Here is a 24,779-nt window from a genome sequence, read left to right on the forward strand (position 1 = left end):
TGAGCGGGAGCCGGGGGGTGGGGCGCGTCACAGGCCTTTGCAGCCTGGAACCACGCAGAAAGGCTCGAAGTGACGGGAAGATGAAGGGTTCAGGTTCTATCCAAGCTAGTAGAGAAGGGGCCGTCAGGGCAGTGGAGCTGGGGAACGTCATCAGATGTGTCTTGTGTTTAGAAAGAGAACTTTGCACCGTGGGAGCCTGGGAGAAGTCAGGTGTATGCTTAAAAATGGGTACGATCTGGGATGTGTGACGACACCGGGCCCGGGTAGTGCGTTCCGGCTGTGCTGCTCTAGAGACTGGGGGCGGGACTGAGCTGAGCCGAGGGTGGGAGAGCAGAAGAGGGGTCACAGTCAGTCACAGGAGGCAGCACGGACAGCGAGGAAGAGCCTCGTGTCCTGAGGTCCACGGCTCTGTCCTGTCCCGTTACCCGAGAAGCCCAGTCTCCTCGAGAGTATCGGCCACCCCCCGCCGGCTCGACCAGCGGGCTGGAGCAGGCTGCGAGAGAGGATTTCTCCAGATTTCTCTTCCACAGTGAATGGTCATGTGCCTTGCTCCCTCCCCAGGGAAGACCCGCTTCCCACGTGTCGAGAGAATCCACACGTGTCTCCTGTCTTAGGGGAATAGCATTAGTAAGCCTCCACATTCACGTTCGTGGTGCACGTCCGCTTCTGCCCCACACGTGGGTAACGGGCACCTAGAAGAGGAGGCCAGGAAACCGGGACGTCCGGGTGTGGGAGGGTCGCTTACTTGGATCGTGAAACGACCGAGCGTAAGAGTAGGACTTGCCAGGGGTGCACGGAGAGGTGGAGCAGGTGTGCACCGGGAGCTAGAACGATGTCCTCGAGGAGAGCGGAGGCCTGAGCCGGGAGGGCCGGGGGCCGGGTCCCGCAGTGCCGCCGAGGAGGCGTGAACTCCACGAGTTCATGCTTTCAGAGGATCTGTTCTACACGTAGGGCATTTCATGCTACGGTGGACTCTTAAATGACGTGGGTCTGGGCTGTTCATGTCCACTTTTACGCACATTTTCTCAGTATGGTGCTCTGTCTTTTCTCGTCCTCGTGGTTTTTGTCTTTTCTGTGGTTTATTGTAAGAATACAGTAAGTACATAAGGAAACGGACTGTGTGCTGATCGACTGTTTATGTCACGGGAAAGGCTTCCAGTCGGCGGTAGGCTGTTAGTAGTTCAGTTTCTGGGGGAGTCAAAAGTTGTCTGTGGATTTTTGACTACCCAGGGTTCAGTGCCCCTGTCCCCTGCCTTGTTCGAGGGTCAGCTACCTTTTTGTGCCCTGTAGACTGTCCAGCGATCAAGAAGCTTTCTGTGTCCGTAGTAAAGCTATCGCAGAATATTGGCAGTAAATGTTGCATTTCTCTATCAGGCTACTGTGTTTTCAAGTGATACTTCATTTTTTTCTTGGCTTATTTTTTAAGGAAAGGGAAACAGTTTACCTTCCAGATTTACATCTTCAATTTCTACACATTAACGACAGGAAAAAATGTTTGACATCCTAGTGAGTCATTTCTGTCACTTTAAACTACTGTTAGACATGCCATTTTTCAGACATGAGCCTCTTAGTCCCTTGAAACGTGTATTCGTTTCATCTCTGACACACACGCACACGTTCACGTTCAGCGACCGTTCACGTTCAGCGACCGATGGCACTGTGTTCTGTACTTTGCTTTCTAAGACTGGAGCAGACAGGCTCGGATGCATGGCTTGTCCTGGCCTGTGCACAGCTCTGTCAGCCCGTCAGCCCTGGGACCATGGCTCAGATAGTAAAGATTTGAGAGCTACTACTCTTACTTCGAACTTTACGACGGAGAAGTAAATTTTGCTGCTCTTCGCGTAGTTAGACTGAACACATTCCTCCTCGCGAAGTCCGTCGCGTGGGAAACCACAGCGGAGACGTGTGCACGCGGCCGTACAAGAGGGGGGAAGGGCGCCGTCCGTAAAGCACCTGCGTTTCTGTGCGCTGCGCCGCCCGCTTTTCACAGTGATGCAGAGAAGGAAGTACGGCCCTTCCCTTTTTGTAACTGGAGAAGCACTGACCCCCCACATCGTGCACCCCGCACCGCCAGAGACCTGGGTGGGCGGTCTCCGCCTCTGTGTGCCACTCGCTTAACAGTTGCCCTAAAATGTTTTCTCCCTCGAGGTACCGTATTTATGAGTTTTTAATAATTTTTTCCAAGTGGCCGAAAGATGACGGTTTTCCGTGTTCTTTCTCTAGCGCGTCACCCGCTCCCAGGAGGAACTTCGGGAGGATAAAGCTTACCAACTCGAGCGGCATCGGCTGGAGGCGGTGCTGGATCGCAAGTCCGACAGCGACGTGTGGATCCAGCCGAGCTCCTCGGTGGGCTCCAGCACGTCCAGCCAGGAGCACCTGGACCCCTGCTCCAAGTCGGGCACCCCCGCCTCCACGCTGACCAAGAGCGGCCCCGGGCGCTGGAAGACGCCGGCCTCCGCGCAGCCCCTGCCGGCGGCCCCCCCGCCCGCGCAGACAGACCTGCCCCCGCCACCCCCACCGCCTCCCGCGCACTACGCCGGAGACTTCGACGGGGTCCCCGTGGACCTGCCCCTCCCACCCCCTCCCAGCGGCCAGGCGGCGGCGGAGCGGAGGAAACGGGAGGAGCAGCAGCGCTGGTACGAGAAGGAGAAGGCCCGCCTGGAGGAGGAGCGGGACAGGAAGCGCCGGGAGCAGGAGCGGAAGCTGGGCCAGATGCGCTCCCAGGCCCTGAACCCGGCCGCGTTCTCCCCGGTGACCGTCGCGCACGCGAAGCCGGAGAAACCTTCCACGCTCCAGAGGCCCCAGGACACGGTCATCCGGGAGCTGCAGCCCCAGCAGCAGCCACGCACCATCGAGCGCCGAGACTTGCAGTACATCACGGTCAGCAGAGAGGAGCTGTCCTCGGGGGACAGCCTGTCCCCCGACCCCTGGAAGCGGGACGCCAGGGAGAAGCTGGAGAAGCAGCAGCAGATGCACATCGTGGACATGCTGAGCAGGGAGATCCGGGAGCTCCAGAGCAAGCCCGAGCGCAGCGCCGAGGACAGCGACCGCCTGCGCAAGCTCATGCTGGAGTGGCAGTTCCAGAAGAGACTGCAGGAGTCCCAGCAGAAGGACGAGGACGACGAGGAGGAGGAGGACGACGACGTGGACACCATGCTGATCATGCAGCGCCTCGAGGCTGAGCGGAGAGCAAGGGTAAAGGGGAAGAGTGCTGTGGGCGCGCGTTTCTGTGCTACCTGCCCCGAGCGCGTGGCGCTCCCGGCCCGGGGCCCTGGAGGGTTGAGGGGGGCCCCTGGCCTGTAGCCTGTCGCTCCGTCTCCCGCTCGCTGGCGGTCCCGCACGACGAGCCGGGCTGGGAGGCGTGTTCTCTGCAAAGGGCTCACTGCCATCCGAGTGGAACTTTGCTGTTCAAGTCGGCAGACTCCCCTTTGTCCTTCTCGCTAGCGCTTCAGTTGAGAAAACAAGCCCGTGACCACTCCTTTGTTCGGAGCCAGTGAAAGGCCTCCCCAGGGGTCGGCAGGATTTTTTCTTAAACGGCCAGATAGTCAGATATCTTAGGCCTTGTGGGCCGTACACGGTCTTCACGGCACCGCTGTGCTGTTGCACGACGGAAGCCGCCTTGGCCGCGGCGCGAACGGTGAGAGCCGTGGGCCAGGGCACCCTTCGCGAACGGGGGGCAGGACACCTGCCCAGCCCAGGTCGTGATGGGCGGCACTGGACGGTGGGTGACGGAGGGGACTGTTGAGAGTCCCAGAGTTGCGGTTCTCGTAGCCTTTCCAGCAGGACGCTCCGCGCACCGGCTGTACGCGGTGAAGCAGGTACTTAGGAAACTAAACCATTCTGTTTCAGCGGGGGTATAGACTCCGAGAACGTAGGGCTTTAATTTAATTTCTCCATATGACGAAAGTAATTTGTGCTTTTCGCATCAAACAAAGGAAGGAAAGGTCATGCTAGTTTCGTGCGCTAGATTGTTAAAATGCCGGATTGAAGACTCCATTACCCTATCAGAACGGAGAGGCGTTTGCCGGTATTAACCTGCAGACAGTGCCGTGGACCACATCACGGTAGGAGGTTTCACACAGGGCAGCTTTCTGGGAAGACACGGCCCAGACCACGTCCTCTGGATTTTACTATTTACAATTTCTAATTGCCACTTTTACTTAATGCTGTCTGCCAGACATCTAAACAAGTAACTGTTACGTCAGATGTTTTAACGTTTCCACAGCGGGACACAGAGTAACCTTAGATAGGGACCAGTCCATACAGCTGACTCTGACCCCTTTTCAGGTTTGCCTCGTGAGTTTTGTCCTGAAACGTTTCACCCGCACACTTCTTATTACACACTTCTTGTCAGCAAAAGGGATGTAGGACTTTACCCAACATCCAGCTGAACGAACACCCAGATGTTAAGTCACCAGTAATGAACTCCTGAAAAACAACTGTGTTTACCCCCAGTGCTACTTCATTTCAAAGCGCATCCGGTTAACGATGCATTACTTGTAGCATAAGAATTCTCAGCACAGCGCTGACCCCGGGGTCAGGACTCTGGTGTCCGCCGTGTCAACGGTTGGCTGAGTGCTCAGTGCAGGGTCCCCTCCCTGTCCTTGGCCAGTGCCACTAGAGGCAGGGCGTGTGCCCCTGGCCCAACTCTCCCGTCCCTAGGACACAAGGAAACAGCGATGTTGACCGCAGTTCATACTGAACCAAAAGCCGACGTCTATGGTAAATAGGTAGACATTAACATTTATTGTTATAACTGTATCTCCCCCCGCCCCATAGTGAAAAGTTAGCAACTGCGTTGTAGTATTTCTGTAATTATTCTTAGCTGTGAATTTTTATTAAAGGTCTGTCAGGTTTTCCAAATAGTTCACGGTGACCATTTCAGAGCCTCATAGCGTGAACTATGACATTTGGAAAGTTTCTTACAATTTTAGTGAAAAGTGTCTCCGTGTTCATCATTAATCAAATTTAAGGGGAATATCTTAGTCCCCGGGTAACCGCTCAGAGGAATTTTAAAGTCCCTTCCGTGTATCATAATAACGAAACTCAAGTGTTTAATACTGTGTGGACATTTTCCTGTTCGTGGGTGCCAGAAGTCCACGCATAGTTTTCGCTGTGCTCCCCGGGCCGTCCTCCAATGCAGGTGACGCGCGGGAGCAGCGAGCACGCGGGGTGGAATACGGTCTAAACTTGACTTTTTTTTCACACTTCATCTTTCTTTTTGTTTCCTTCTCTGTTACTGCAGCAGACTGGTCTGCCAGCAATCTCTGTTCTAGATTTGGTATGTTCTCATTTCTTTCCCTTTGGTACTTTTTTCCTGTCTTGATTTTCTTTTTTTCTGTTAGTGGTGGTGGTTTGTGTTCCTAGTGGACGCAGCTCCTTGGGGCGTCCTAGCGCAGGCGTGTAGTTGCGGGATCGAGAAGCATGCCTTTCCGTGTGTTTAGATTTAGTTACTCTTTGCTTTCCTCCGTTAATTTTAAGTGTTACTGTTTGTTTATGGCTTTAACTTTTCTCAGTTTTAGTCACAAAATTGATTCTGTGTATTTTCACGTGGTCACGAATACGCGAGCAAACGAAAGAGAACCTGCAACGAATAACCTGTTTCGTTTTTGTTACCCTGGTAATAGATTTTGAATAACCGACTACTAGAAACTCAACCGAATTGGTATTCGCATTGTTTTGCCAATTAAGATGTAACTGGCATCTGACTGTTGGCAGAAAAAGAGAGCTTTTTGGTAAATGTTACTGTGTCTTCTTTAATAATTTCGCATGGACTTCAGTTTGCTTCACCAGCCGTATCGTCTGCCGAAACATACCTGACATCCCGTTCTGCTGTCAGTTCAGGGTTTTTGTTGGTTCAATGTTTTATTTTTGAGGGAGAGTGCAAGCTGCGGGGGTGAGGGGAGGCGGACAGAGGATCGGAAGCAGGCTCCACAGTCAGCACACAGCCCAGCCCGGGGCTCGAACTCCCGAACCGTGAGATTGTGACCTGAGCCGAAGTCGGGCACTCAGCCAACTGTGCCCCTCGATTCAGTGTGTCCACGTTCGGGAGATTCAGCCGACCGTTTAGTGTCCATGGTGCTCCAGGGCTATTATCAGTGTCACCGGCCACGAGTTCTGCACCGGCTGAAACGGTCCTAATAACCTGAGGTCATTTTTTGTTAGTCACTTTTTAAACGAACAAGGGCGGGATCCGACAGTACTTTTAAAACGTCCTGAATCTCCGTTTGACTTCACCGGCCTCCTCATCAAATGACAGCCCCTCCCCTGTTTTTAGCTCAACAGTGTGGTGGCACGGCCGCTGTGCAGAGAAGCCCCTCCCGGAAGCATTTCCCGCCTTGATAACCGAAGAGCATATTTGTTTTAGCGTTACCTGCCCCCCCCCCCCCCACCATGAGACAAAGACAAAATATGGATGTTTTCTCCGTACTTGTTTGTATGGCAATGTGCACCTGTGGTGGGCGGTCGAAAGATACCGGTTAGAGCAGATTCTTCGTTTGAGGTGCTCATGTTACATCCTCTCTGGGCATCCATTGCCCACCAGCTACTGACCTGAGGCCCTGGCTGGTAGAGATTTTCCAGCTCTGTAGGCCTAGTGAGACTCTTCTGTGCAGATTATGACAGATAGACGATACTTAGGGATGAAGGAGGACACGAGAATTTGTGTTTTGAAGACACAGTTCAGAGTTCTTTCTTTAAAAGGTAGTTTTTTTTACTCCTATTGACCTCAACCCCCACATCTCTGAACATTTCTTAGCCTCATTTCCCGGTAAACATGACCGTTCTTACAGGTGTCCTTACGTAGAGTCCTCCGGTCAGAATTGGCAGCTTGTCTACAGGGAGGTGCCTCTGCCAGGCACCCGTCCTCTTGCCGGGACAGGGGGTGGCCCAAGTGCCAGCAGAGTGTAGGGACAGCGCCCCGTGTGGCTGTGACGGTGTCTCCTGGGTACGACCCTGGGATGAACGGGGCAGGTGCTCTGTCGGGAGCAGCCCACAGTCTCCATGAGCTTGGGGGGCCACCTCACTGGCTCTGCTCTCCCTCTGGATTTGTAGTGGTCGGCACCCCAACCAGCCCGGGCCCCCACGCCCCCGCCTCCGCCTCCAGACCCCGGGAGCTGTAGAAGCCAGTGACACCCGCGTTTGCATTTCTAGCCCAGACCTTGCCCTGGCCCACACTTCCGCCTGCAGTCAGACAAGACTTTTCAAAGCTCAGCATGTTCGGAAACCGCACCCCCCCCAACATGCTCCTTGTCTGCCTTCAGCCTTCCGCATTTCAGCTGATTCTTCTAATTGCTCAGTCTAAAAGCCTTAGTTACCATAACCCTCTTTTTCTCTCCATCCAGAAATTGTTTTTACTTCTCAGAATCTGACCACCTCGACACCCACATTGGCCTGAACCACTGCTGTCCCCACCTGGCTCAGTGCAGGGGACTCCTTGCTTCTGCGTTTGTTCCCTGTGTCACAGTCTGTTCTCAACACAGCAGCTAGGGTGATCCTGTTAAAAAAACAAAAGTCACATCTCAGGAGTCTTCAGAACCCTGTCATTTAGAGAAACGTCCTGGGTCTTCCCATGGCCACGAAGTGCTGGTGTTCCGTCCATGCCTCCGCGCACCTTCTGTGTGGAGTTGGGCAGATGTCAGCCTCCGCCGTAGCCGCACCCGGCTCCACTCAAGTTTGCAGGGAGGGACGGGCCGTGTGACCGGGCCTCCGTTGCCGTAGGTTGCCAGACGATCACACGCACTTCCCCCGGGGGAACCTGGGACGGAGGCAGAGCAGACGAGGCGGCACGCCCAGTAGTGACAACGGTCACGCGGTGTCGCAAAGAGTGAGAGTCAAGGTTCTTACCGGAATTTACGTTTATACCGGAGTTTATATTTATTTCGTATCGTGCTGCACAACAATGCCTCCTGCTCACGAAACCCCTGCCAGGAGCTGTCTTCCAACTAGAAATTGACGTGACCTGACAGTCTCTCAGTTGCCTGGTCTCAGGCTTTGTCCTGTTACCGTCTTAGTGGTTCGTCTCCTGGCTCTGAGGACCCGACAGCTCAAGGGGAAGACTCCTTCCCCTTGGGGTGGTACCAGCCGAGTGACGCCGTCCCCGATTTCAGCATCTCTACTGCTGACCTCCTGGGAAGGCCCAGGCCAGGTCCGCCCTCGTAGGCCGCTTTCCTGTCTGGTCTTCATGTGGGACTGCAGGAATTGGCATACGAGGGGCTGAACCGAAAGCAAGATCATAAAAACCTCAAGCAAGAGTCAGTAGGAAACCCAGCTGAGAGCTGCACCTGCAGAGAGACCCTGCCTGCTTCCCCGGGGTCCCCCGCCTTGCGAGCGGGGTCTGGCTCCGAGGGTGGTGTCCAAGCCTGCCTTCAGGGAGGGTCAGTTTGACTCCAGGAAGTAGGAGGAGAATATGCTCGTATGAAAGCCAGCTTGTTGGCATGTTGGAGTAGAACACAGACTCGTGTGGTTGCAAGATGAGATAGTTGCTGTGAGAGAGCTTCCGATGTACGTGGTAGGCCGCGTGCAGCCACGCAGCCCGACGCAGGCTCCCCTGTCCCTGCAAAGCCAGAGTGTTTCAGCAGCCAAGCCGGCACGCGTTACAGCTGCTGATAAAATTGTCACTGTCCTTACATTGAACGGGCGGGGGCATGGGCTGTGCCCAGGGAAGAGACTTGCACACCAAGTGCCCGGGGTCGTGGGGATGGCTTTCCCCATGAGGAAACACAAAGTGGACTTCCTCTCCCGCACGGGGCTCGTGGGCTGAACCCGAGTCGGGTGCCTGAGCCCGGTAGCAGTAAACGGCCTGCACGTGGGGGTCCTTCACTGCGGGGCATTAACATTTTTTAGTGTATTGTTAATGGGTGGGAACATAGGCAGATGACGCTTGCCTGTTGCCTTAAGGGTGACCTTGACAGGCTTCCGGTCGTGTTTCCAGCGAGGATCCCAAAAGCGAAAGGACACCTTGGCCCTGATCTGTATTCAGATATCGCAACAAGATCGTCTCCCTTAATGGAGTTTTGACTGTACGTTAAAGACACGAGTTAGTGTCTTCTGTGGCGTAAAGTTATAAACACACGGATCACAATGTAACTGTTTTCTTTTTTTAATCTGAAGATGAGGGGAGGACCGCCAGCGTAGCGAGACCAGCCAGGCTGGTGACAGTGGCTTCTGAGACCCCGCCTTAGTTCCCGGCTGAGAGTGGCTGTGGTTCGGGCTGACGGCTGCTGTAAGAACCGCGGCTGCTTCTATCTAGGCCTGTTCCCCCGAACGTGGCTTCCTGCAGGTGGCTTCCATAGCAGCCCCCCCTTCATTCTCTGCGTGTAAAACACTGAGCCCGTGTCCTCATCTCACCCCAGGTTAACACAGTCTGTCCTTGCAGCGCAGCCCGTGTTAAACGTGTGGCTTAGGTTGAAACGCCCTTTACCTGGTACTGAACGCAAGGAGACCACACAGCACAGCATACCATTTTGAGCTAATTTGGAGTAAGTTTAGAGGCTAGGTTATCATTCCTGTCATTAACACCTTTGGGGGAGGAGGGTCGGGCAAAACAGCATCTGTATGAAGAATGAAAAGCATTGTTTTGGAAGTGAAAAGACGTGAAGCAGCTTGCCAGGCAGTGGGCAGAAACTGCCTTTGTCGCGACAGCACGGATGGGTTCGTCGGTAACAGTAAAAAGAGGAGCTGGGGACCTTAACACCGGAGAAGGTTCCTCGCCGACCCCATCCAGATGTAGAAGAACGAAGGTTTTTAAGAGAAAGTGCCTGCTATAGATTTGCTAGGTAGCATTCTGTACCTGTGGTTATGAGAATTGCTTTTGTGCCCGTTTCTGAAGATGGTGCTTCTCCTCAGCGTGGAGGACCCAGCGGGCCATTTTAGTGTGCTCTGTTGTCCCTGCTCAGACCTGTTTTTAATTGCATCTGGCAGGTAAAACACGACGAGGGAGTCTGTGCGGAACGCTAACGTGCTTTTACGCCCTTCCGTGTAGCGTATTTAATACCAGCTGCTAGCTTATCTGCTTATTTTTATTTGGGTGCCGTTTCTCACACTTCGGACCGATGAGTGTAAATTGGTTGATGCACTGGTGCTGCGGGCCATGGACCCTGCCGTGGTGGGGGGGGTGGGGGGGTGGGAGCTCCCCGGTGGAGGCCAGCCCTGCGCGACCTCACAGTTCTGCCTTGTTTCTTGGGCTCGGAATCCGTAGCCTGTGCTCCTGCTCTGAGCCCCTCACAGCCAACCTCCCAACATCTCCCCTGGGCTTATGCCTAGATTTGAACTAAACGGGAAATTAAGTAAATTTGTCTTCTTGAGGAGCAGATTTTAATTTTTTTTCTAAGATGTTTTAATATTGTTTGCTGACCTGAAAAAGCCTAACGACGCCAAGTTAATTTGTTACTTCCCCATCGGCTGCAGTGTTTATTCCACAGAAATAAGGCAGGAGTGAAGCTGTTAAGGTTTTTGTTTTTAAAAAAAAAATACAAATACAACTCAAATCCCGTTTCTGTTTTTGCTGTGAACGGTTTCTACAGTAAGCAGTAATTCCGTAAATACTGAAACACACCATGAGCAATTTTACTTAAGGGGAGTCCTTCAGGGGCTTTAACAATGAAACTAGATGGCGTTGGGTTACGTTCTAATTTTTAAAATTTTGAATCAATTCCTCTTGACGTCTGGAGGCACATTTCTTGGGTGCTACCGCAGACCAGCTCTGGAACAGAGGAAAGGAAATACTTGGAGAAGCAAGCTTTCGAAGTTGCCGTTATCTGGGGCCGTAACAAAAGGGCGTTTTCCTCTGTTCTGGTCAAATGTACGTTTAATCCAAGGATCCTTTTAGAAAAGATATCCTCAACCTGTGGCACATAGAGGAATTTGACTCTATGCTGTTTCGGGGAGCAGGCGGTAGGTTTCCAGACACGAGAATTATTCAGAGACCGGCCAATTGACTTGGCTGAGAGGTTGTAGCAGAAGAGAGGTGAAGTGAGGTCCCTTGCGAATACAGGCTCAGATTCTTTGGCTCAAGACTTTGGGGTCTCCCTGGGCCGAGAAGGAATTCTTGGAGTCCAGGATGGGGTCTGGAGAAAGCCGATGGCCAAGGGTCAGTGGGCCAGGGGCTTGGCCCACGGTCTCGGTATCCCTCTGGGGTTGTGTGCTGGCACGTGGGCCCCGCCCCAGGGACCTGAGGTCTGTGTGCCCCAGCCCACAAGCATGCAGACCGGAGGGAAGGAGGATGGGGGGGAGACGATGGCCGAGTGCACCCCGTAGTTGCGTAACTGGAGGGTCCGTGTGTCACAGGAGTGTGGTTTACGTGAGCTGGCTACAGTCCGGCTTGTTCACGGTGTGGATGTATGAGACAGATTCCTTCTTGGAGCAGTTCGTGGAACTGTGGGGACAGTGCTGTTAGCTTGATTTTGAAACGTAGAGCTGTGAAATGTGTACGTTTTGCCATCTTCCCACGGTGATCGAACCGGGTATTTTGTATCTGACGTCGTGTGTGTGTGTGTGTGTGTGTCTGCTTGTGCCAGTGTGTGCTCTCTGCGCCTCGTGCTGCTGGAGCGTGCAGGGCGGAGGTTAAAGTTCCTGCGTTGTTAGTTACAGGACGAGGAGCGGCGGCGGCAGCGGCAGCTGGACGACATGCGCAGGCGGGAAGCGGAGGACCGCGCCAGGCAGGAGGAGGAGAGGACGAAGCGAGACGCCGAAGACAAGGTCATGGTCCTGTAGGGGCAGCTAGAGGCTTCCCGGCTTAGCCTGAACCCGATGGATGGGCTGGGGCAGAGGGGCAGACGCTGCACGCATCCTAACGCGTGCGAGACACAACGGGGCCTGGACCCCTCCTTTGTTGTCGGACCGGAGACTGGAGCCCGGCCCGGCCCGCCTGCCTCTGCTCTGGACGGTGTCCACGTCCTCCCACCTGAGTCCTCTCTCTCTCCCGCTTCTGAACTCGTGGGCCCGTCGGGGTGGCCGAGCCTCCTCCCGGCCGGTCCGCTCCCTCGGGCCCTGCCCTTTCCTGGACGCGGCCCCGCCTGGTGGGGTGAGGGTGGTGCTTGTGCGGCTGTGCGGTCGGAGCTCGGGCGGTGAAGCACCAGGGACGTAGACGGTGTGTTCACAGCGCGCATTTCAAGTAGGTTCCTTACGGAAATCGCTCCGTTCTGGTTGGCGGTCAGCAGGTCAGATAGCTTACAAAAAGCGTGATACGAGGAAAATTCACCTAGAATGTGATCTAATATCCTGAGTTGCTATTTTGGTTCCACATGTGGATTCTTTTTATGAAAGTAATCTTTTACGTGAATTTCAAAATGACGACCGATTGGGTCCATCCTGAGAACCGGGACCGCAGCGTGTGCGCAGCCGGCCCTGAGCGGGGCACCCGTGGCGGGGGGGTCGGGGAGAGCCTGTCCGCTCTGACGCTTCCCTTCTGTGAAGGCGGGGGCCGTGGGCGCCACAGCTGCCGGTGGGGAGTTTCCGTTCCTGATTCCTCCTTTGACAGTCTGGTGAGCCGTATTAATGAAGCCCCCTCCTCCCCCGAGAGAGAGAGCTTTTAGGAAACCTTGTGTAGCGATACGATCCGTCTGGATGTGTCACTAGTGAAGAGCTCGATTGGCAGAAACGATGTGACTCATCTAGACGAAAGTAGGATAATAAGGCTAGGACACGGACCTGTGTGAAAAGTGGCGGTCTCTGCATCTTCTAGAGCCTCACGGTTCCTTGGCATCATCCTGTGACCTTCAGCGGCTGTGTCCATGTAGCTTCTGCAGTCTGGGAAGCGGCCTCTGCTAGTGGGGCCGGGTGCCCCGGTGTCTTTCCCTTGTGTCGGGAGGAGTCCCGGTCAGAATCAGTTCCCCGCAACGTGAGCCCCTAGACTTGTCAGTGCAGGGGTGTGTTGTGGCCCGCACCCCGCTCGGGGCCCGTGTGCGGGAGGCCTGCCCGCGCCCTGTGCTCAGGCCCTCAGCTCCCGGCCTCGTCCAGCGTGAGCCCTCACAGCTCACCACCATGTCACGTAACGCTTGGGTCTCGCTCCGTAACTGCTCCTAGAGTTGAGCGGTCACTAAAAAGCCGAATGAGCTGTTTTTTATCCGCAGCGTCCACAATTGAGGGGCTGGCTTTGTTACAGAAGAACGTGCCATTCGTTAGTCGGATGGGCCACCTGTCCGGTCACGTCACTGTATCTGCTCTTAGTGTAACTAAAGGGATACTTTGGTCTCCTCCTAAAATGTCGTCAGGCGGCTGTTGTTCGTGTCACACTAAAGGCCACAGGGCTCATTCTGGATTTGATTCCCCAGCCTAATAAGCAGACCCTTATTTTACGTTAGAAAACAAGGTAAAAGATGTCTCAACACAGAGTGAGAAGATAAAGTGAGAAATTGGGTCCAGTGCCAAGACGAGGCTGGCTGGCGCCTGACCACGAAAGGGGAAGCGTGAGTGCTGTGGTCACGGTGTGCAGGGCTGGGAGGGCTGGGGGGCAGGGAGCAGACCGCAGACATAAGCACACACCTCCCGGCGGGGACCAGAAGCCTGTACCCGAATGCCAGCAAGGTCCCTGAGGTTAGCTCTGTGTTTGGGGTCGAGTGGACTTGAGACCCGTTGGCTGCGCTCTGCGGCCTGCACGGCATCTAGGCGGACGCACAGCTTCCAGTCTGGCCTCACATCCCTCTCTTCCATCCACTTTTCCATGTGTTCTGGAACCTGTCAATCTTTAACACAACTGTGCTGTTACCTTTTTTAATGTTAAAATAATTTTAACGCTGTCAACTGTAGTTTGTGCAGATGTATGTCAGAAAAAAATGTACAGTATGTGTCAAAATATATTTGAATATCGTGTTGCTGTTGCTCTTAATGCCTGGCTCTCTCATTTTCTGTCTGCCAGGGAGTTTCAGGTTTGAACTGTAAATTAAGAACTGCGGAAAGCACACCTCTATCTGTTAGATTGTCGCCCTGGGAAAATGAGTAATGTTTTATGGTTTCTGTTAACTTCTCTGAATAACTGGAAATAAACCAGGTGACTTCATCTTCCTTCTGGTAGAGGAAGGGCTGCTCTCTGGACCCCGGGGCTCGGTGAGACAGTGCGCGCGCAAGGCGGCTGTTCTTGAGGGCGCCGGCTGTAGAAAGCCAGCTAGAGCCTGTTTTGGGTTTGGTTTTGTCTTTAAACCCAGCAGTGAAGAGGTAAGTTAACACCCTACAAGAACAGAAGGAGACAGACAGGAGCAGCCGAGAATTAGAGAGAGGCCTGCAGGGATAACTGAATGGGGACAGTGGTGTAGGATTGGAAGCTGGAGCTTGAAGGTGCCTGAGCGTCCGTCCGTCCGTGCTTTGGAGCGGTTTCACGTCAGATGATTCCACAGTAGCCTGAGTGTGTCCGTGCTTCCGGATGGATCTGCCTGTCCCGTCCTAGAACGTTCTGTCGAAACTCTCCTATCCCCTGGATTCGCAAGGGTGTGCAGAGGGGGTCAGAGGGTGACGCGTCCTTTTGCACCCCGGGAAGGCCCCCTCCTGACTCTGACCTTTGTGCTTTTGTGTGTTCCGCCCGCAGAGGCGACAGGAAGAAGGTTATTACAGCCGCCTGGAAGCCGAGAGGCGCAGACAGCACGCGGAGGCCGAGCGCAGGCTGCTGGAGCCGGAGGAGCCGGGCCTGGGCAGACCGCCGCTGCCGCGGGGCTACGAGCTCCCGGCCCCGTCCTCCCCGGCGGCTGCTCCTCCTCCCCCGCCTCAGCGGACCGCCTCCTCCCTGCAGGCCCCGGCCCTGTCCCCAGACTCCCTGTACACCGCCAGGCTCGTTGCGTACCACGAGGAGGAGGAGGAGGAGGACTGCAGTCTGGCAGGTCAGGACAAGCTCTCCCACGCCGGCGAGTCCCGGGGCCGCCTTCCTCCCGCCGCCCCTGCGCCACGGCCACCCCCCCGCCGGCCGCGCCCGGCCTCCGACGGCCTCTTTCTCTCCGGCTCCCTGCAGCCCCCCTCGGCCGCTGCCCACGGTGCTGCTCCCGGAGCAGGCCGGCCCCCTCCTCCCCCTCCAAAGCCACCGGGCTCCCACCACCCCCGCCGCTCGAAAGGTAGAGGTAAAGCGTGGGGTCATGGGGTCACCAATCAAGCCCCCTGTGTCTTCCTTCGTGATTGGAGTGGGGACTGCGCGGCCCCTGTGGTGGGGGCCGCCCCAATCAGCACTCGCTCCGGCCTCTTGATCTCGCTTGCTCACTAGTCCCTGCCTCCGGGTGTGTCTGCCCTGCACGGCTGTGGCCTGTAGGGTCCCAGTCCTTCTCCCCGGTCACCAAGTACTGTTTCAGCCTTCATTCTCTGCCTCTTCCGATAACTCTTACACTTACTTGAACAAGTACTTCCTTCCACACTTTTTGGTGTCTAAAGATAAGATCTTCTCAGCCGTAGTGTCACGGTCACACGCACACTAAGTTTCGTTCTTTAACGTGAGTAACACTTCTCTGTTCTGAGTTACCTGCCCCAGTAGTTCCCCTGCCGAGCTGGGTCATAACGATGGCCCCTGCTTTCCGTGGTAGTCTGGTGGCCTAGTCAGTGCCACGCTGCGCGGATGGCCCTGCTGTCACGCGAGCTGCCTCGCGCCAGGGGCAGGGAACCCAGTCCTTGTGAAATCACTCCTCCCTCTAACTGGTTTCTCCTTCTCGCTCTGTGACATTCTCTGCCATCGCAGCACTAGCCAGACCTCAACAGGCACACGGCCATCTGCAGTGACCAGTGTCCAAGACAGCACTGCAGGGATATTTAAGATATAACCGAAAATCGTAAGGATTCAGACCCGACTTTCGTCTTCCTTTCTAAACTTGCTCAGATGTAGTGCTTTTCATGAGCACGAGGGCTTCCAGACCCTCATGGTGTGATACGCGGGACTCACGATTCCAAAAGAAGTTGAAAAGTCAGAAACATGCGTAATGGTGGCTCTTCCGGAACAAGTGGGCTTGGCCAGGGTCTTGCCTCCTGTCTGCGCCAGTGCCGTGGTGCCCCTGGAAGGCTCGGCATGATATTCAGGCGGGGCCACCCAGAAGCCAAAGTTAGATCTTTATAAAATTTCTGTTTTCGGCATCTAGAAAGTAGGAGCTCAAAGACGTTTGTGGGATAATAGTCACTTTTGAAGGGAGATGCCATCAGTCTCCTTGCACATTACACACTGAACTTTAGATATTTTGTGTCCCGACACGAACAGATGAGGTTCGGTGACGCAGTGTTGTGGCGAGGCGGTCACTCGAGACCCCTTTGGCTTTCACCCACGAGCTAACACTTAATTTATTTCGCATCTGAAACGCCACATAGGAGGTTCTGTCCCACACCTGCCCGCTCGTGCCTCTTTGAAGACTTCCTTCGTAAAGTACAAAGCTGTCTGCACCACATGTAGGGTGCTTGTGACCTCCCTGCCTCTCCCTCACGTGGCCGTGCCCTGGGCTCAGCTCACTTTTCTGTCGCGAGCACTCTGGGAAGGACACAGACTTGGTTTCTTCCACTGGGCCCTGTGGGGAACAGAATCGGGCTATGCATTGGAATAAGTAACATCCCGTTCCAGCATAGCAATATATTGAAAAATGTGGTTTAACTGGAGCTTTTCGAGAACTATTTGAAGTGTGCGGGATTCATATATATAGTCTCCTGAAAGTAATGTTCTGATTAACTTTGAAAATTTTGAAGAATTTTTACCAGTGGAAGAAGCAAGTGTCATTCTTAAAACAAAGCTCAAAAGATATGTCTTCTAAAACAAAACTTAGAGTTAAAATTGAAAAAATTCTATTCTGCAGATAATTAATGTGAAGACCCACTCTGGGTTATCTGAGGTTACGGATACAGTCTGTCTCATCTTTTGAGTCTTTGTGGAGGATGACTTTGCATACGGTGACCACAGGGGACCTTGCTGAGGGACAGGAGAGGTGCTGTGCTGAGACGTGACTGCACACGTCCGCACAGCGTGTCCTGTCCTACAGAAAAGAAGCAAAAATTGATTTTTGTGCAGCCTGTCTAAAAAGGATGATTTTAATGTTGAAATACTGTAATAACTTTGCCGTTTATTTAATCCGACACGCAATGCTGTCAGCGTTGGCTGAATATTTTGAGTATTGTGCTCCGGCTTGAATCCCCATAAGCAAAAGGTTCTTCAAACGTGACATTTCTTTTTGCTGGTGTGATAATAGAGTACTGCTGTAATGCGTTGTGATTTTAACACACCTTTTAATATGATACTGGGATGCATTTAAAAGTTCTCTCTGCATCATCTCTTGACCTTCAACATCCCCGTGGAGTGGATAAGGTGGCGGTGCTATTCCCGGACTGATGTTGTCGGTCACCTCAGTGGCTGGGCCGGTCTCAGAGCCAGGGACCCAGGCCGAGTGTCCCGCGGGCTTGCTCACTCAGTCCACGGTGCTGCCTCGGGGAGTATTTTTTTATTTTTATTTTTATTTTTATTTTATTTTATTTTTTTGCCTCGGGGAGTATTTTGAGTGAGTTTGTATCTGCAGCATTTATATCAAACACGAGGGGTTTTGGTGGCTCATTTGTTTTCAAAGTGTCAATAATTACAGCCATTTATGTAGGAAAAAAGCCATTAGCTGTCCTGAAAAGAGACCCTTCAGTCACATGGTTACTGGCTAGGTTACATTCGCTCTCCTTTGTTTTGTAAGGAAGCTCCTCCCATCAGGACTGTCTGACCACCCCCCCAACCCCCCCACACCCCTACACCCCCCCCCCCCCCGCCTCCGTCAGGACTGTCCTGTGTGACTCCCTCCCCCCTGAAGCGCATCTTCTGAGCTCATGGCGACTGCATCTTGCCTGGTTTGAACTTTCTGGCACTGCCACCTAAGACCTGTGCCGTCACAGCGCCTGTCGGGGCGGTGATGGATTTCGCAGGCCGCTGAGCGAAGCCGGCTGCAGACCAAGGCATCTTTCGTCTCATTTGAAGAACCTTGTGCTTTCACTCAGTAAAGACCTCCTCTTCTTCTGTGGGCCCCGCATCTCGATGATGATAAGGTTTTGGGAAGTATGCGGGTACTTTAACTTTGACTTTTTCTTTTATGGAAAAGGACCAAACTCTTCCGTGGGATCTTCCGGGGCAGTGATCGGTGCCCGTGACGGCTCCCGGGACCCGAGAGAGAGGCTGGCGAAAAGGTATTGACAGCTGGCAACAGCTTCACGGAAGGATCGCTGCCTTCCTCACACCGTTCTTGTATGAGGCTGGATCGCAAGTTGAGAGACTTGATCACCTCAGGCGTCCCTCATTGTGCACGAGTGTGTGAGCCTGCTGGCTGCTTCGTTTTACGTTGCTCACAGAACTCTGTTTCAGACACTGGTGTACGTACCCGACTTCCTAGTCTAGAACTTCCTAGACCTTCAGAAGCAGCGGATGTGCTGCTCTTTGCTTCCACCCGCGAAGCCAGAAGGCACGAATAGGCTTAGTGTCTCCACCGAGTGCTCTCACCCGGGGGGTAGAAACAAATTGGCCCAGACACTTCTTAAAGCTCTGAAATGGAACTGATGGAGAAAATCTTCAGTGTCTTCCTGTAACTTGGTGTTAAGTTAGGTATCCTGGTGCCTCTCGGGTACATGCGGGGCTCGTTAAAATTATGTGCTTTTAAACTGCCCTCTTTAGATCAACTCGGTTATTAAGAACCCCCTGCCTGCTAAAACTGAAGTTACCAGTGTTTTGAGAGTTGGGTGTGTCGGGAGAAAGTTAGTATTTTAGGCGGGAAGGCATTCTGCCCCTTTTTTTACACAGGTCTGAATACAACCCCAGTGACTGTATTTATAGGAAGGGTCTTGGCTGGTTTAACAAAGAATGAGTCTCCCTCAGGAAAGATTGAACTGAGTTGCCCGCTATGTAAAGTTACCTAATTGTTGACAAGTTATTTCCGTCTTGACCAGTGATGTCTTACGTTTCCCTCTGACGCAGCCATGATGCAGATTTACCTGGAAATTCCGGAGCCCCTGAGAACTTGACATTCAAAGAGCGCCAGCGGCTGTTCTCACAAGGTCAAGATGTGTCCAATAAAGTGAAAGCCTCTCGTAAATTAACAGAACTGGAAAACGAACTGAACACAAAGTGAGACCAGGAAATGGCACCCGTGCTCAGCCCAGCGTCCTCCCGGTGCGGCTTTGGAGGATGGTCGGGGGAGAGAAGGAGGCGGCGGCATTTCCGAGTCACAGAAGGGCTGTTTGGAAGATGGGTGGGATTTAGAGGCGGTCCCAGTCCGAGAAGCCCTTCTGTTTTACCAGGAGATTATCATTTATACGATGTAAACACTGTCTAATTTCTGAATTATCTGACTCACCCGAAGATACGTTTTTTGTTGCTTTTTCTAGAGTCCAAGCTGGAAAGGGGGAGCGTGCAGCGCAGGCGAGGGCAGTGGGGTGTCTCCCCCGCTGTCCCCAGGGGGTGCCGAGAGGCCACGTCCGTCCCGTGTCACAGACTGGACTGTAGGGATGGGACGGGGAGTAGCCTCAACCCCCAGACCTTGTTTGCACTATTCCGTAGTAACTGCAGATGTCCCGGAGGAGGGTGCGCACGGAGGACACGCCCGGCGCGTTGAGTCCAGCGCTCGCGTGGGCCGGGCTCGCTAGTCTTGTCCGTGCAGTCAGGATGCGGCTCGGACCCACACCTCCTGGGAGGGAGGTGATGCCCATTGGAGACCCTGCCCCTCTCCTTCCATACGGGGACAGCCCTCCCAGTACATTCTAAATAGTTGATTTTAAAAAACTCCAAGAAGAAAATTTTGAGGATTTAAGCTTAGGATATTTTATTTTTATAAACGTCAGATTATTGTTAGGCTAATAAATCATTGGTGATTTTGAAGATGGCAATGACGTTAGGAAGTTAATATTTCAAATATTCAGGGGAATCTGTAAAAGAGCATCTGTTTAGCTGGGCAGTGTCGATGTGGGTAGAAACACAGATATTGGAGAGGGATGGGGGGGGGCAGGGGTCAGTAGTGACCTTTGAGTACAACTATTGCTCAGAAATTTTAAATGCAGAGAAGAAAGAGTGACATCCATGTCCTGTCTGGGAAAGAAGGGCCAATGACATGGCATCTGCGATTTAAATACTGGAAGAGTGACTTGTGAGGCAGTTGAAAGTATTTTTTTTTTCACATCTGATAGTTACTGAACTTTCATTTGATGAGTTACTGTGACCAGTGTCCTTTCTTTAGCTGTGAACGTGTGGCCGATACAGACACGGATCTCACTCTGGTTTCTACTGTGTGATGTGAAAATGGTAAATTACGTGGGGATTATGAGCGAAGCTTCTATTTGACAAGGCCCTGCTGTGGGATCCTGAGGATTTTTCTGCACCAGATTGTTCTTACAAGATGCGTATGTTAGAAAAACGTGCACACTTTCAAACAGAAGAGGGAGGAGAGCCTTTTTAGCCTTAGAAATCACTTTAATAGGCGCTGTATGATAAATCATTGAAACGCGAGTGTAAATATTTTTCACGTCTATCAGGGTTCTTATGTGGAAGTGTGCTGTCACCACTGCCCTCGTTTAAGAGAGTAACCTGGTCTACGTGTTTATGAAGGATGCGCTTGCTTTAGAGCTCTAGGAGAAGCGGGCCCCTCCCGGAGAGCTCGACAACACTGGCCGCCTCACGGGGACGAAATCCACACTTGCTGTCATGAAGCAGACGCAGAAGAGTCACTGTTCCGTTAATCTGTAGAAAGAACAAACACGCCTAAGTACACGCACATACATGTAAATACTTACATGCGGGGGCGTGTGTGTGTGTGTGTGTGCGCGCGTATGTGTGTGTGTGGCTGTAAACCTGGAAACGGGTGGGTTTGGCCGCCCGTGGGTGACGAGGTCATGACTGTGCGTCACTGTGGAAACACCAGAACTGCTGTACTCCCCATTTCTACTGTAGCTCATTTGCAATCTATTTTTAATAAACTTTGTATGTATTTGAGCGGATCTGTTGTTGTAATCGTGCTGGCAAAGATTACATTTGTCATCTCAGCCTCTGCCTCCTACCTGTGTGTCCTACTCATTAAACAGTCAGCAAGCATCATCTCTGTGTCAGATGGGGAGTCCGGCATGTGGGGGACGCTCTTTTCCTGAGCGCACAGACTCTAACGGAGACTGCAGGCCGCCCCGAGATCGGTTCCCCCCGCCTGTGGCTTTCACCCGGCTCATGGGCAGACCCAGACCCAGACCAGCGGTCACAGGGACTCTGCACACCAGGTGCTTAGGGAATTGTGTGGACCGGTGGCGAGGACCCGCCTGGGGTGGCTCCGGGAGGGTGCATGGTCGCCAAAGCACCCAGGCCCGGCTCTGCTGCACCACCCCTCTCCCCCTGTGGCCCCAGAGCCCCTGCCTCTGTGTCCCGGGGGCAGGTGGGCTGAGGGGGCGTGCCAGGACTTCAGGAAGGGCTGTCGGCAGAAATGGTGTGGATCTTTTTAGGACCGTCTGCCTGCCTACGTACTGGAGTGCTAGTGTCTGCTTGTGGTGTATTTTCGTGCCCAAAACGGTGCTCTGAGGTTTGAGAGGACGGAAAGTCCGTTGGTCTCCAGGACCTGAGTGCTGCTCGCGAAAGGAACGCTTCTAACCTGCAGACTGTCTGCACCGCACGGGGTTCTAGGGGGCCGTTGGAACGGGATTCCTCTGCTCCGTTGCTTGGGAAACGGATTTGAAAGACTTTTACTTGGACCTCTAGGGAAACGCGGAGCCACAGCAAAGTCTCAGGGCCCCACTTCCGCTGCAGAAGGGGCCCTCACGGGAAACAGGTGCCAAGTGACGGGTCTCAGTACAGTATTCGTGCAGTTTATTCTAAGTCACGGCGCCCCAGCAGATGTACGTTCAACTCCAAAGCGGGATTTAAAAACCAATGTCTTACACAGTTTATTGAACAAATACAATCCGTGAGTGCCCGCCCTGTGTCAGTCACTGTGACACTGGTTCCAAGTATCCCAAAGCAGCTGCAGGAAGACAGACATGGTTCACAAATTGTCCACAGAAGGTGAACAGGGCGCTTAGAGGCCTTGACGGAAGGACCCGGTCTAGCTTGTTGGTGGAGGACCTTTGGAGAAAAGGACTTGCCCTCTTGAGACAAAGGACTGGTCCCCGCGGGAGGATCCCCGGGGCAGAGAGGTTGCTGCAGGCAGATAGCAGGTGGGAGATGGGGCACTGGGGCCGGGGGGGTGGCAGGAGGTAGGTCTGAAACATGGAAAGATGTGCAGTCTTCGTGCCCCTTTCCTGCAGGCCTCCAAGGGTGGCTTGGTCGCATGTGGAGAAAGCACAGGAAGGAAGGTCCTGTGTGCACTGAGGGGCACACGGCCCTTGGCCGACAGCGGGGCCCAGCTGCGGGGCACAGGCACGGCATGGGGGTGCGGGGTAGATCACAGAGGTGCCCAAAGGCGAGGCAGGAAGCCAGTGCCAACGGCTTCGACCAACCTGGAACGGTGACTTTCAGATCATGCTTTCACATGTTTGCTGGATTGAGCCTTGGTCTTCCTGCTCTTCTAAGCCTCGTGTTGTGTTCTTTTGCGGAGATGGCAGATGGCCAGGTCTGAACCGGGGACAGCGGGTCCAACTTCACCTTGGAATTGTTAAGAATAACACAAAACGTTAGCACGAACAACAGCAAACAGGAGACCTGGAAGACAGTGGGTTAGCTGCAAAGCTCTATAGTCCTGCCTCCCCAGGTTCCGCCCTGGGGACAGGCCCCCGGATGGAAGGCCGGCTTGTCTGAGGAGAACACAGACGCGTCCTAACAGCATTTCCCGGCAGGAGGGAAAGAGGAGTGCAGGGTCTGGGCTCCCTGACGGCCGCCCGGGTTCCAAGTTTGCTTGCAGTGTTCCTGAGATCCTTCCGGCAGCTGTGGACACCGGTCCAGACACGGACTCCGGATGCAGCGCGTGACGCCTTTAACTGCACCTGCCTCTCCTCTCGGTCATCTGGGATGTGTTGGTTCGTTGTTTCACGATCTTTAATGTACTGAAAGTCATGGCTCGAGGAAGGCCGCACTGTGCCGCCTGCTTCCGCCACAAGTTCAGGCAGGATGCTCTCTTGGAAAGAGTTCGTCTCCGCTGGTGACAGAAGCATCGTGGGTTGCAGGCAGCAGCAGAGGAGTCAAGGGCGAGGAGACTGCCGGTGGCAGAAACGCACAGGGGGCTCCTCAGCGCGGGGCTCCGGCCACTGAGGGGCACCGGCTCGTCGCGTGCCGCTGACCTAGGTAGCCCCGGCGGTGTCCTCTGCCCAGGGGTGCGCCGTCCACGGGCCTCTGGTGGCCTCAGGCGGAGCACACGGTGGCCCTCGGCCGGGCTGCCAGGGAAGCGGATGGGAGACCATCAGTGGCCCCATCGGGCTGCTGGTAAGAGAGCCTGACCTGGACGGCGCTCAGACACTCTCCTCGGGCACCACTGGGATTTGGGGCGGAGGCCCCCGTGTGGCCCGGGGGTGCACCGTCCCTGGAGTCACCCGCATGGGGACCAGATTCTGGCTGCGGGGAGGCTCCCCCGCCTCGGCAAGGGCTGCAGGGAGCCCAGTGGAAGGGTGTCCCGAGTGGTACCGGTCAGCGAGGCCGGGACACATTCGCCAAGTTCTGTGTTCCCTGCCACACCACATCACTTCTGTCATTGCGTCCCTGCTGCCCGGGTCTCTCCTGAATCGTGGGCCCTGGGACCCGAGGCGGAGTCGTCTCCCTGTCACCGCGGCTTCTACTCAGAGTAGGATCACTGTATCACGTGTGCATGGCACATACACGCATCATACGTGGTGCACGTGTGCACATTACATGCGTGCCGACAGGTGGCCCCGGTGGCCTCACCAGCCCCCAGGAGCGAAGAGAGTCCTCGTATCCGACCAGCATGTTTGCTGCTGTGAACCCCAACTCAGTGGTCTGTCTGTCTCTGATTTCTCAGGTCTAGGCAGCCTGTTCTGACCAACGTGCTGTGGAAGGAGGATGCGGCTTATTCACAACGTCCTCGTCATCGCCTGTTCTTTCTGATTCATTGACTCAGGCAACAGATAATTGGCCTGAGTTCCTAAATGTGCCAAACGTTGTAGCTGCTGTAGGCCCAGCGGCTGCTGTCTTTGGAGCTCTGGATCTCCTCCGGTGACAGTGACGCCAGATAACTGTTCCATGTGAGCAATCCCAAGAGCCGGGTGCCAGGGGAAGGACGTGGGTCCCGTCCATATGGGATGGTCTTGATCGAGCCCTGAACGAGCATCCAGAGGGCCAGAGAGGCGGAGGCAGTGACGTGGAAGTGTGCTTGGCCCCCCCCAGGAACAGCAAGGAGGTCACTGATCCTCCAGCCGAGGGGGCAGAGGAGGAGCAGGGGTGCGTAGGCCTTCCTGAGCGCCTGGTTTTTACCTAATGGAGAAGCGGAGGGGAGGGAACGTCCGACTGATGTGTCACCCACCGTGTAGGTGACCGGCCAAGGGGCTGGTGCCATCACTATGGTGAGCCCAGAAGGACTTGTCCGTGGTGGCATGTGGGGTGACGGGAGGAGTGGATGGCAAGGAGTGGGTCCCGGTGGGCGAGGAGTGCAGGTGCACCAGAAGTCGGGCAGAGCCGGGAGGGGTTGGGGATTGTGGGGACGCCCCCGGGTGGCGCCTGCAGGCAGTGTGACCTACGTACAGGTCGGGAACTCGAGGGAGGGGGGCAAGCCGGACACAGGATCGGGGCATCATCAGGGTACAGATGGCATTCAATGCTGTGAGAGGAGACTGGCAGGGAAGACAGGAAGAAGTGCCCTCGGACGGAGGACAAGAGGCCAGTGCCCGAGAACCAAGTTAGTTTTTCAAGAAGCAGGGACAGACCAACTGTGCCTGGGACCACTGGACCTGCCATGCAGCCG

At 54.3% G+C, this 24,779-nt stretch overlaps 1 protein-coding gene across 9 annotated transcripts in view; it reads left to right on the forward strand.

The window, feature by feature from the left end:
- Window positions 1-20,892, forward strand: part of AFDN (afadin, adherens junction formation factor) — a 138,604-nt gene extending 117,712 nt beyond the window's left edge. For 6 of the 9 annotated variants that reach the window (XM_042940300.1, XM_042940303.1, XM_042940301.1 and 3 more), the window contains 5 exons: window positions 2,224-3,195; window positions 11,584-11,697; window positions 14,519-14,807; window positions 18,015-18,099; window positions 18,881-20,892. In XM_042940300.1, the coding sequence (XP_042796234.1) occupies window positions 2,224-3,195; window positions 11,584-11,697; window positions 14,519-14,807; window positions 18,015-18,099; window positions 18,881-19,034 (1,614 nt within the window). In that variant the 3' untranslated portion in view covers window positions 19,035-20,892. The remainder of the gene's footprint in view (window positions 1-2,223; window positions 3,196-11,583; window positions 11,698-14,518; window positions 14,808-18,014; window positions 18,100-18,880) is intronic. The other 3 variants (XM_042940302.1, XM_042940305.1, XM_042940309.1) reach the window with 1 other exon arrangement.
- Window positions 20,893-24,779: the final 3,887 nt, after the last annotated feature.

Source organism: Panthera leo, chromosome B2, assembly GCF_018350215.1.
Source record: "Panthera leo isolate Ple1 chromosome B2, P.leo_Ple1_pat1.1, whole genome shotgun sequence".
Lineage (NCBI taxonomy): Eukaryota > Metazoa > Chordata > Mammalia > Carnivora > Felidae > Panthera > Panthera leo.